This window comes from Procambarus clarkii, chromosome 79 (assembly GCF_040958095.1).
Source record: "Procambarus clarkii isolate CNS0578487 chromosome 79, FALCON_Pclarkii_2.0, whole genome shotgun sequence".
Taxonomy (NCBI): Eukaryota; Metazoa; Arthropoda; class Malacostraca; order Decapoda; family Cambaridae; genus Procambarus; species Procambarus clarkii.
In genome coordinates this window covers 16,812,784-16,826,172 of record NC_091228.1, presented here as the reverse complement: position 1 = coordinate 16,826,172, position 13,389 = coordinate 16,812,784, and the positions used below count along the sequence as shown (strand labels likewise).

At 38.2% G+C, this 13,389-nt stretch overlaps 1 protein-coding gene across 1 annotated transcript in view; it reads right to left on the bottom strand.

Annotated features, from left to right (window-relative positions):
- Nucleotides 1-7,267: 7,267 nt before the first annotated feature.
- LOC138357710 (uncharacterized) overlaps nucleotides 7,268-13,389 on the bottom strand; it is a 37,472-nt gene continuing 31,350 nt past the window's right edge. The window contains exons 10-11 of the mRNA XM_069314697.1: nucleotides 12,532-12,766; nucleotides 7,268-7,330 (exon numbers count right to left, since the gene is read on the bottom strand). Coding sequence (XP_069170798.1) covers nucleotides 7,268-7,330; nucleotides 12,532-12,766 — 298 coding nt within the window. The remainder of the gene's footprint in view (nucleotides 7,331-12,531; nucleotides 12,767-13,389) is intronic.

Below are 13,389 nucleotides of genomic sequence, written 5' to 3'. Positions count from 1 at the left end.
TCGGTGAGAGTGTCTAACACTCCACCATGTAAAGTATTATATTGACGATGGTGTAAAACTAGAAGTTTCGTAATAATGTGGTGACATGGTAGAAGGATCAGATTCTTTGTATCCAAATGAATTTCTGCATGAAGCAGACGTCTTCCACACCTTAATATATTATAAGTGTTGGTATCATACAAGATACCTAGAGACTTGGTTAATTTATCTGGAAGATTTTCATATTCACTTCCATACACCTCTTGTTGTGCACGTTTGATCCAATACAGGATAGGATTGGGAAACTTATGTCTGATTCCTATCTTAGCAAGAAAATCAAACACATGTGCTGTCACTCTTAATAACTTACTCAAGTTGGAACAATTGTGAGGATTAATAGCTGAGATTCGATGAGGTTCTGGGTCTTTCATGGGAGTAGTGATACTGGTCACTATGACTTGTGGTTTCTGTTTAGGCCACTGAACGCTAACAAGCCATGAAGGTCCATTAAACCACATCGAAGACTTGATTAGCTGTTTTAATGTTAAGCCTCTTGATTGGTAATCTGCAGGATTGTCCTTGGTGGGGACATGTCTGAATTTGTATCCCGCAGATAATTCATGAATTTCCCTAACACGATTACTAACGTAGGGAATTTTATTATTATTTTTTACCCATTGTAAGACTGCCTCATTGTCTGACCACACTACGATTTCACCAAAGTGAATATTATTGAGTGTCTTGGTCAGGCAATGAGCCAATCGTACTCCCACCAGCAATGCAGTTAACTCCATTTGAGGTAAAGATCTCTTCTTAAAGCAACTCTTGCTTTAGATGTGAGTAAAAATGATTGTACATTATTGACTAAGTAGGCTGCAGTGCCATACGCTTTGCCAGAGGCATTGCAAAAGACGTGCAAATTTGTGGGTAAGTTTTGTCCTGAGGCATTACGAGGAAATTTCAAAACACCTAATTGATTGAAATCCGTTGTGAGTATTTGCCATTTATCTTGCAACTCAATTGGCAACAGATCATCCCATCCCATATGTTTCTGCCAGCATTCCTGCATGAGGAGTTTGCCCCTTATTAAAATAGGGCTAAGTAAGCCCAAAGGGTCAAATGGTTGACTGACATACGAGAGTAATTTTCTCATGGAAAGGGTTGAATTGTTGGTTTGTACTGATTTGACATTCATCTCGTCTGTAACTGTGTTCCATTCCACGCCCAGAACCTTTAATTGATTAGGCACCCGATAACCTGAAAATTCTTTCTCGATTATCTGGTTTAATGATTTGTTGTTTGAGGCCCATGATTGTAGTGGCATATTGGCTCCAAACAACTCACGGTTAGCCTCATGGTAGATTTCTACCAATTTGGATGTGTCATTAGTAGTTCCCTGGAAATTATTGACATACAAGTTGTCACTAATCTCTGCTTTTTAAGGGCTGTCTGACTTCTACAAATGTGTATCTAATGTGGCTTGAAGTAGAAACGGTGAAGAAGTTGCACTGAATAGCACAGAGGCAAACTTGTAGGTTACGACGTCACTGTCAGGATCCAGTGGGTCCTTAATCCAGAGAAATTTGGTGTAATTACGATCCTCCTCTTGTAAGCCTACTCTAAGGAAAGCTTTACTGATATCAGCAGTATAAGCGAAAATACCAGTATGGAATCGTAACAATACGTCGTGTAACCTTTGTGTCAGGCTAGGTCCCGTTTGGAGACATTCATTCAAGGACACGCTGTTTGCCTTCACTTTGGCACTACAGTTGAAAACGATACGTATTGGTGTCTTCAATGAATCTTTCACCACAGCGTGATGGGGTAAATAGTGACCTGTTTTTCGGTCATCATTATCAACAACTTCGATAAATTTATTGTGGAGTTGTTGTTGAATTAATTGATGATACATGTTCAATTTATCTGGCTGTTTCTTCAGCTGTATTAATTGAGACTGTAATTGAAAAGCTGCCATGTGATAATTAGCTGGAAGTTGTGGATGATTCAACTTCCATGGCAGTCTCACCCAGTATTGTTTGTCTTTATAGACAACTGTGTTCAGATATTGCTGGTAAGTTCACGCATCATCAAGACTTGGTTGTTCAGGGACAATACCTAAAGTGTCTAAATCCCACAGACGAAATACAGGTGGATCAGACTCATTATCTTCAGATATTTCTTTGAAATGTAGGGGTGACTGTTCCAAGCCTAGTCATGCCACTATTGAATTGTTAGTTTGTTTGTTGCTTGACGCAGTTTTTTGTTGGAAAAGCACCGGTCCAGTTAGCAATTTACCTCCAGCAGATGATAACAAATTCATTCCGTGTTGTCTGGTGCATCCTGTTATAAATTTGTAATAATAGTCAGCGCCTATTAGGATACCAATGTCTGTTAGGCAGTCAGAATTTATTTTGTAATCCGCTAGCCTCATGCGGTTACGTCTGAGATATCTTGCAGTGCGAGCTAGTCCTGTGACCTACAGGTCTGAAGGAAGTTTATCTACTACCACCGTTTGTATTGGACTGGTGGAAGATCCAAGTCTCACCAACACCTTGGCTACTTGGTATTCACGAGGTCCACTATTAGTCAAGAACCCAGAGATATTCAGTTTCACACTTTTGGCAGGTTTTAATTTCAACTGTTCGACTAATTGTTGTGTGATGAAAGTTTTCTGTAATCTTTGATCAAAGAGACCTCTAGTGTTAACTCTAGACTTCCTATTAATTAGTTTGAGTTGAGCTGTAGGCAGAGTAGTATTATTGCCTGACTAGTAGCAAGTACATTTATTTCTTGGTGTACCTTGCAATATTGTACTGTGGTAAAATTCATAGAATCCTCCCTAGGTGTCACAGATTGTGAAGAAGTTTTTTCTACATAAGGCATAACGATGCACACCTTTGTTCCATCTACTGCACAACCGTAGATGTACTACACATTTCCTGGGATCATGAGAACCCATGCACTTGGTGCATCCGTGTAACTCTTGTAGCCGTTTAATCCTGGTATTAAAGTTAGGATAAACACTGCATTTGTAGGTGGCATGTTCTTGTTCACACAACAGACACTTTCTCGCTCTTGCTGAGTTTGTCCTTTTAGTAGATACATCAGTTGCAACGTCAGTGGGAGATACTGAATAAATACCTACACTTCCACTCCTTTTCCCAGTGGATGGAGCAGTCTTAGGTTTGACTTTATTGGACTTATTCAAAGTCGATTTGGGTTTGACTGAGTTGTCAAGGTTAGGTTGTTTAGACTGAGGTTTAATCTTATCATGAGTTTTCAACCTGTTAACCGTTATTCTCAGTCCCTCGAATATTTGCTCGAGAGTGAGAAACTTGGTTTTATAGTGCGAGCAGATTTCTGCTAAAATATTTCGAGGCAATTTCCTCTGAAAAAGTAACTTAATTGACCATTCGGAGGCTGGTACATCAACTTTAGTACCTAAGGCCTTCACTAGAGACTCTACTTCTAGCCTGAAGCTTTGAAGTGAGTCTGGTCGGTTACTTGGTGCATTCAGATCCAGTAACTGGTAATACAGGTTAGCTATACTCAACTCCTTGTTGCAATAGTTCAACTTTAGTAGTTTTATAGCTTTCTCATAATTACTTGCAGTGAGAGCTAGGTTAGTTATGACCTTTTTAGCCTCCCCTTTGATAAGACTGATTAGGTAAGAGAATTTAGAAACTCTGTCAAGAGAAGGTTTTTTTATGTATATGAACTTCAAATGAAGTCCAATATGTGTCCCAATTTTCTTCATCCAGCTCTGCAAATGTTGGCAAGTCTAAAGTAGGTAGACGAACCTCAGGTAATTGATTACTGGATTGAGACATAGTATTATTTGCATTGGATTTATGTTGATTTACTATATTGGATAGTACATTAAGTTTATCTTGAGTCTCATCTTCATACTGAGAAATTTCTGCTAGAGTTTGATCTATTTCATTAGGATCAGTTTCAGCTGCATTCAGTATGTTGAGATAAGACTGGATTGTAGATCTGACTTGATCAAATTTGAGACCAGCTACTCTCAATGATGTTTCTAATTGATGGTAATCAATGGGAGTTGCTTTAGACAAATTATCAGACTTATTAATCAGTCTGGTTAAATGACCTTTAATGTCAATATAGGTTCTCCTTAACTGTTCAGGAGAAGCCATGATGGCTTTAAGTCCAAGTTTCATAGGACTTGAATAAGTATTGCTAATGTATCTTGGGTACTTGCTCATTAGTCGACAAGTAAATTGAATATAGCCTAAATTAATCTGGCTAAATTGAACTCTTCCTCACTCGAGGTTAAATGTACCTACCTAACAATAAGTAGCTAAGGATTTTGGGCAGTATTTGAATGTCACCATTAAACTTTCTTCTGGCTAGCTCTTCATTATCACCATTAGATGTAATAGGCATCATTCAGCAGCACTCAAAATTCATATACAAAATAATTATTATGTATATACTCTAATCAGAGTTACTATGAAGTTTGAATCCCACCCATGGTAGGATCAGCACAAGAATGAATAATGTAAGCACTACTGACTAGTCCAAGACTAGTTGAAAGGGTTTCTACTAAAGAAAGTTATTTAGTCTGCATTTGTGCAAAACTCAGAACAATCACAGCCTAAATTCCTACCTAATAAAGGTTGGCATAAATTAATTTATGGTGAAATAATGTAAATATATAGTTGTGCTGTGTTTTTGTTTTTTTAGATTTTATAGTTTATATAAATGTGCACTTGCACACACAGGTGAAAATACAAATATGTACAGTTAATTTTGGCTTGCTAGCTACAGCCTTTTATGGTGATTGATTGTGTTGACTAACTTGTCAACTACATGTGACCTAGACTCACCTGACAGGCGTACACCATCTCTTGCCAGGTTTTGCCTATATGGTCTGGCTGTAAATTGAATGTAAGTGGCATCCAATCGTACTCTCTTCCTCAGTCGAAAATTTCTATATTTGGCAGCCCTTTGGTAATATTCTAGACTCGCTCCCCAACGGTTATTATTGCTTAGTTGGCGAGGTTTCACCAATGTCAATACTACTGAACTGCTAACAAGTTTAAATGAAGAAATTATTGTTTTAAGGTGATTAATTACCTCATCTGGGTGTCGAGTAGGACGGATGTCATTACCACCTAGATAAATAATAGTTGGATAGTGAGGCTACTCTAACGCAGGTGTTAATGTGGAGTTATTATAGAAATTGTGAGCTGTTGCTCCTGGTAACATGAAGATTCTTACCTCAGTGTGAGGTATAGGTCTGAGTGTTGTGGGTAATTGACTGTGTCCCACCAGTGATACTTTATACATGAGGTATAAGCAGCAAATAAATTGGTGTGTATTAGGCTGACCTATGTGGTACTCCGCCAACAGCCACAATTAATAAAATGTGGTTAGCCTAGATTATTACACATGGTAATTAGTTATGATTATGGTATTAATTGTAATATATCCGGTTCGATAAGGACCATATATTTGTGTTGGGAAGAAAGCTTACTCTCTATTTATTGATTGATGTTTAATTAATAGATTAATTTAAATTAATCGAAGGACCACCCTATTTTTACTGAAAAGGGAAACAGATAAAGGAATCGTAAATAAGGATTGAAATACCAGTGCTTATAGATAATGGAACTATTAAGAGTTATACTTCAAATCTTAATGGACTGTATATTAAATTAATGTTCGAAAATAAACTTTCCTTCCTTCACAAAATGGGGGGTTAATACCAGAAGTAAAATACTCCCAGTACGCTTCATCGAGACTGGTTCTTCCTCGAATAAAATTAGTAATTCTTACTAAGTTATGTACAAATAACCATTAAACAAATTGGTTAGTAACAAGAATATTATATGATGGTTAAATAAGAAACCATTCTCATTTAAATTTCATGAGGTTATCAAATTGTACTAGATGTCTCAAATCATATAAACGAAATATTCCTAACTGGTGATTAATTATCTACGTCACTTAATGAGAGAAAAATAACTGGAAAAGGATTCAGCTGCTTAGCTGTGATAGTGAGTGGAGAAATACGTCTGGTACTTACTGTAACACGTGTGCCCGAGCGTGGCGTGGGAAAGTGAGTGGACCACGACCGCTTTTAACACAAGCTGAAATTCCAATTAAATGTACCAATTGTTTACACCTAATATCCTGTGTCATCACTATTCAATAGAAGGAATAGAATTAATTCCTTGTGGACGTACTTGTTGTTTGGGGAGGTCATGCGGTGTGATGATGGACAGTACACAGAAAAATTATACAGAGATCTCATAATATAAATAATACTAGGGCACTTAACCTGCTGGTTGTCCACCGAAGCAATCCTTAGATTGCTACTGGAGCAATTGCATGCTCCTAGGCCGATTAACTGCAAGGGCCTATCGTAGAATTGATGGAAATTCGATTCTCCCTGGACGCACGATGTACTTTGATGGCGTCACGCTCTCCAGTTGAAGCGCAAGTGGCGTCTCCACGCCTCCTTCCCTCAACCCTCCTCAAGCATTCGCAATAGAATTTAATAACGGATAGAAGATTCTTTTCGCTTAATAACTTTACGTAATGCGTTAATGAGAACAGGGTTGCAATTGTAGGGAATTAAATAATATCTATATTCTCGTTAAATGGTGTTAATCGAGAAATGGAGAGAATTTCTATTTCCGCCATAGCGTTCGTATGTAACAGATAAAACTGTTATTTAGTGATAATCTTAGGTAATAACTCTCGGTTGTTGGATCATTAGGAGTTATATTATCTGTAGTTATTTATCGTATGGAATACTGATAAAATTGGAGAACCATATTCAATTCTCTAACATATTGGTAATAAATGTTTAGATAGACATTATCTGACGCAATCCTGCCTCTCGATGTCGTGAGAATTTCAGTAATAAATGATCAAATAAAGAAATATTAATTTATGTTAGCACTACAGTTAATAGAGTTAATAGTTACTGTACTTAGCATACGATAGTGATGTATTATGACACAATAGTAATGTATCAGTGTTGGAAATTTGCAACATATCTCCGGGGGGGAATAACTTGAGTCGCAGTTCAATATTGAGTACTGACGTACCTATCCCGAAGTTAATTTAATGTTAATACGTTAGTACACACATAACAGATGTCCCGTATTTGTCAAAGACAGATAAGACTCTAAGTCTTATAAAAGAAATTAAAGTTAAATGTAGAACATTGAATGAAAAATCATCTAAAGTTAATAACTACTAAAGCCTACAATGTACTCAGTGACTGGTATCGCAATGACATGTAACAGTCTTACTAAGTCTTAAAGTTTTGTAAACTCATAGATTCTCTAGATGGAATAATGGTATAGTTGATAGCCTACATAAACAAATTAATGATTAAATTATACAATTCAAGGTAACTGAGAATCCACCGTGAGGTGAATGTCCTGGGTCATTGTGACTTGTAACTGATTTGTTACGAGACATCACCACACGGTATCATCATGACTACCTAAAATTGGATGGTAAATTATTTGCTCCTAGTCAGAGCTATAATAGGCCTGTAGTTTCCGTTTACATTGATGAGCAGCGGCTCTAAGTGGGCGTGTGCTCCGTGGATCAGAATTGTTGTCCTCAGAAACTGTAGGTGAAGTTGGTTCTGTTAAACACTCTTGTTCTGCTAATTCGAGAGGTACCAACTTCTCTAATGTTTTTAGGGTAGTAATGCCTCGGCACAAAACCCGTACTACTCTCAGGATGTCTTGGTGATCTGGGTGAATAGAGACAATCTTGCCTATAGGCCATTCTGTCCTGGGACCATCACTGTCAATCAACACTAGGTCTCCTGGTTTGAGTTGAACTTTATTATAGGGGCTTGAAGCTCCATAGTGGTACTCTCGTAGAGCTGTGAGGTACTCTCGAGTCCCCACCTCATTCCACCTTTCAATTACTCTCGAGAGATGTTGGTAACTTTCCACTAAATCACTCCAAGTCACATGGGAAGGGCCAACTGGATCCTCTTCTGCCAAAGGTATCAGAGGGCTCAGCAGGCCTCCATGTATTAAATGTGAGGGACTCAGGGGTTCTCTCTGTGAGTAGTCATCTAATAGGTAAGTTAAGGGGTGGTTGTTGACTCGCACCTCAATTTCTACAACGAGTGTTTGTAGTTCAGAGAAACTAATTTTCTGTCGATGCAAGGTCTTCCTTAAACATTTCTTGACAGTCCCTATCATACGTTCGTAGAACCCACCTTGCCAGGGGGCTCTGGGAGCTATAAATTTCCAGTGGCATTGTCGTCTCTGCATGACAGACTGCACTTGGATGATTCCATATCTCTCGTAGGCAGGCTTCTCCTGCCACAAAATTTGAACCATTATCGGATATCATTAGTTTGGGACAGGATCTGCGAGCTGCAAATCTACGAAAGGCTTGGATGAAGGCTTCTGCACTCAAGTCTGAAGTCACTTCTAAATGTACGCCTCGTGTGGTTGCACACGTGAAGAGGCAAATATAAGCCTTCACTGATACCTTATCTGGAGTGCCAGTGAGAAGTAAGGCTCCTTTGTAATCGACACCAGTGGTCTCAAAGGGACGAAGATGGACTACTCTTTCTTTAGGGAGTGGTGGAGGTCCTGGGTAAGGACACACTCGAGTGTCGTATCTTTTGCAGATTATACAGGACTTAATGAGTGATTTGACAGTTTGACGACCTTGGGGAAGCCAATATTTCTGTCTAAAGTCGGTGAGAGTGTCTAACACTCCACCATGTAAAGTATTATATTGACGATGGTGTAAAACTAGAAGTTTCGTAATAATGTGGTGACGTGGTAGAAGGATCGGATTCTTTGTATCCAAATGAATTTCTGCATGAAGCAGACGTCTTCCACACCTTAATATATTATGAGTGTTGGTATCATAACAGATACCTAGAGACTTGGTTAATTTATCTGGAAGATTTTCATATTCACTTCCATACACCTCTTGTTGTGCACGTTTGATCCAATACAGGATAGGATTGGGAAACTTATGTCTGATTCCTATCTTAGCAAGAAAATCAAACACATGTGCTGTCACTCTTAATAACTTACTCAAGTTGGAACAATTGTGAGGATTAATAGCTGAAATTCGATGAGGTTCTGGGTCTTTCATGGGAGTAGTGATACTGGTCACTATGACTTGTGGTTTCTGTTTAGGCCACTGAACACTAACAAGCCATGAAGGTCCATTAAACCACATCGAAGACTTGATTAGCTGTTTTAAGGTTAAGCCTCTTCATTGGTAATCTGCAGGATTGTCCTTGGTGGGGACATGTCTGAATTTGTATCCCGCAGATAATTCATGAATTTCCCTAACACGATTACTAACGTAGGGAATTTTATTATTATTTTTTACCCATTGTAAGACTGCCTCATTGTCTGACCACACTACGATTTCACCAAAGTGAATATTATTGAGTGTCTTGGTCAGGCAATGAGCCAATCGTACTCCCACCAGCAATGCAGTTAACTCCATTTGAGGTAAAGATCTCTTCTTAAAGCAACTCTTGCTTTAGATGTGAGTAAAAATGATTGTACATTATTGACTAAGTAGGCTGCAGTGCCATACGCTTTGCCAGAGGCATTGCAAAAGACGTGCAAATTTGTGGGTAAGTTTTGTCCTGAGGCATTACGAGGAAATTTCAAAACACCTAATTGATTGAAATCCGTTGTGAGTATTTGCCATTTATCTTGCAACTCAATTGGCAACAGATCATCCCATCCCATATGTTTCTGCCAGCATTCCTGCATGAAAAGTTTGCCCCTTATTAAAATAGGGCTAAGTAAGCCCAAAGGGTCAAATGGTTGACTGACATACGAGAGTAATTTTCTCATGGAAAGGGTTGAATTGTTGGTTTGTACTGATTTGACATTCATCTCGTCTGTAACTGTGTTCCATTCCACGCCCAGAACCTTTAATTGATTAGGCACCCGATAACCTGAAAATTATTTCTCGATTATCTGGTTTAATGATTTGTTGTTTGAGGCCCATGATTGTAGTGGCATATTGGCTCCAAACAACTCACGGTTAGCCTCATGGTAGATTTCTACCAATTTGGATGTGTCATTAGTAGTTCCCTGGAAATTATTGACAAACAAGTTGTCACTAATCTCTGCTTTATAAGGGCTGTCTGATTTCTACAAATGTGTGTATCTAATGTGGCTTGAAGTAGAAACGGTGAAGAAGTTGCACCGAATAACACAGAGGCAAACTTGTAGGTTACGACGTCACTGTCAGGATCCAGTGGGTCCTTAATCCAGAGAAATTTGGTGTAATTACGATCCTCCTCTTGTAAGCCTACTCTAAGGAAAGCTTTACTGATATCAGCAGTATAAGCGAAAATACCAGTATGGAATCGTAACAATACGTCGTGTAACCTTTGTGTCAGGCTAGGTCCCGTTTGGAGACGTTCATTTAAGGACACGCTGTTTGCCTTCACTTTGGCACTACAGTTGAAAACGATACGTATTGGTGTCTTCAATGAATCTTTCACCACAGCGTGATGGGGTAAATAGTGACCTGTTTTTCGGTCATTATCAACAACTTCGATAAATTTATTGTGGAGTTGTTGTTGAATTAATCGATGATACATGTTCAATTTATCTGGCTGTTTCTTCAGCTGTATTAATTGAGACTGTAAATGAAAAGCTGCCATGTGATAATTAGCTGGAAGTTGTGGATGATTCAACTTCCATGGCAGTCTCACCCAGTATTGTTTGTCTTTATAGACAATTGTGTTCAGATATTACTGGTAAGTTCACGCATCATCAAGACTTGGTTTATCAGGGACAATACCTAAAGTGTCTAAATCCCACAGACGAAATACAGGTGGATCAGACTCATTATCTTCAGATATTTCTCTGAAATGTAGGGGTGACTGTTCCAAGCCTAGTCATGCCACTATTGAATTGTTAGTTTGTTTGTTGCTTGACGCAGTTTTTTTGTTGGAAAAGCACCGGTCCAGTTAGCAATTTACCTCCAGCAGATGATAACAAATTCATTCCGTGTTGTCTGGTGCATCCTGTTATAAATTTGTAATAATAGTCAGCGCCTATTAGGATACCAACGTCTGTTAGGCAGTCAGAATTTATTTTGTAATCCGCTAGCCTCATGCGGTTACGTCTGAGATATCTTGCAGTGCGAGCTAGTCCTGTGACCTGCAGGTCTGAAGGAAGTTTATCTACTACCACCGTTTGTATTGGACTAGTGGAAGATCCAAGTCTCACCAACACCTTGGCTACTTGGTATTCACGAGGTCCACTATTAGTCAAGAACCCAGAGATATTCAGTTTCACACTTTTGGCAGGTTTTAATTTCAACTGTTCGACTAATTGTTGTGTGATGAAAGTTTTCTGTGATCTTTGATCAAAGAGACCTCTAGTGTTAACTCTAGACTTCCTATTAATTAGTTTGAGTTGAGCTGTAGGCAGAGTAGTATTATTGCCTGACTCAGTAGCAAGTACATTTATTTCTTGGTGTACCTTGCAATATTGTACTGTGGTAAAATTCATAGAATCCTCCCTAGGTGTCACAGATTGTGAAGAAGTTTTTTCTACATAAGGCATAATGATGCACACCTTTGTTGCATCTACTGCACAACCGTAGATGTACTACACATTTCCTGGGATCATGAGAACCCATGCACTTGGTGCATCCGTGTAACTCTTGTAGCCGTTTAATCCTGGTATTAAAGTTAGGATAAACACTGCATTTGTAGGTGGCATGTTCTTGTTCACACAACAGACACTTTCTCGCTCATGCTGAGTTTGTACTTTTAGTAGATACATCAGTTGCAACGTCAGTGGGAGATACTGAATAAATACCTACACTTCCACTCCTTTTCCCAGTGGATGGAGCAGTCTTAGGTTTGACTTTATTGGACTTATTCAAAGTCGATTTGGGTTTGACTGAGTTGTCAAGGTTAGGTTGTTTAAACTGAGGTTTAATCTTATCATGAGTTTTAAACCTGTTAACCGTTATTCTCAGTCCCTCGAATATTTGCTCGAGAGTGAGAAACTTGGTTTTATAGTGCGAGCAGATTTCTGCTAAAATATTTCGAGGGAATTTCCTCTGAAAAAGTAACTTAATTGACCATTCGGAGGCTGGTACATCAACTTTAGTACCTAAGGCCTTCACTAGAGACTCTACTTCTAGCCTGAAGCTTTGAAGTGAGTCTGGTCGGTTACTTGGTGCATTCAGATCAAGTAACTGGTAATACAGGTTAGCTGTACTCAACTCCTTGTTGCAATAGTTCAACTTTAGTAGTTTTATATCTTCCTCAAAATTACTTGCAGTGAGAGCAAGGTTATTTATGACCTTTTTAGCTTCCCCTTTGAGAAGACTGATTAGGTAAGAGAATTTAGAAACTCTGTCAAGAGAAGGTTTTTTTATGTATATGAACTTCAAATGAAGTCCAAAATGTGTCCCAATTTTCTTCATCCAGCTCTGCAAATGTAGGTCTAAAGTAGGTAGACGAACCTCAGGTAATTGATTACTGGATTGAGACATAGTATTATTTGCATTGGATTTATGTTGATTTACTATATTGGATAGTACATTAAGTTTATCTTGAGTCTCATCTTCATACTGAGAAATTTCTGCTAGAGTTTGATCTATTTCATTAGGATCAGTTTCAGCTGCATTCAGTATGTTGAGATAAGACTGGATTGTAGATCTGACTTGATCAAATTTGAGACCAGCTACTCTCAATGATGTTTCTAATTGATGGTAATCAATGGGAGTTGCTTTAGACAAATTATCAGACTTATTAATTAGTCTGGTTAAATGACCTTTAATGTCAATATAGGTTCTCCTTAACTGTTCAGGAGTAGCCATGATGGCTTTAAGTCCAAGTTTCATAGGACTTGAATAAGTATTGCTAATGTATCTTGGGTACTTGCTCATTAGTCGACAAGTAAATTGAATATAGCCTAAATTAATCTGGCTAAATTGAACTCTTCCTCACTCGAGGTTAAATGTACCTACCTAACAATAAGTAGCTAAGAATTTTGGGCAGTATTTGAATGTCACCATTAAACTTTCTTCTGGCTAGCTCTTCATTATCACCATTAGATGTAATAGGCATCATTCAGCAGCACTCAAAATTCATATACAAAATAATTATTATGTATATACTCTAATCAGAGTTACTATGAAGTTTGAATCCCACCTATGGCAGGATCAGCACAAGAATGAATAATGTAAGCACTACTGACTAGTCCAAGACTAGTTGAAAGGGTTTCTACTAAAGAAAGTTATTTAGTCTGCATTTGTGCAAAACTCAGCACAATCACAGCCTAAATTCCTACCTAATAAAGGTTGGCATAAATTAATTTATGGTGAAATAATGTAAATATATAGTTGTGCTGTGTTTTTGTTTTTTTAGATTTTATAGTTTAT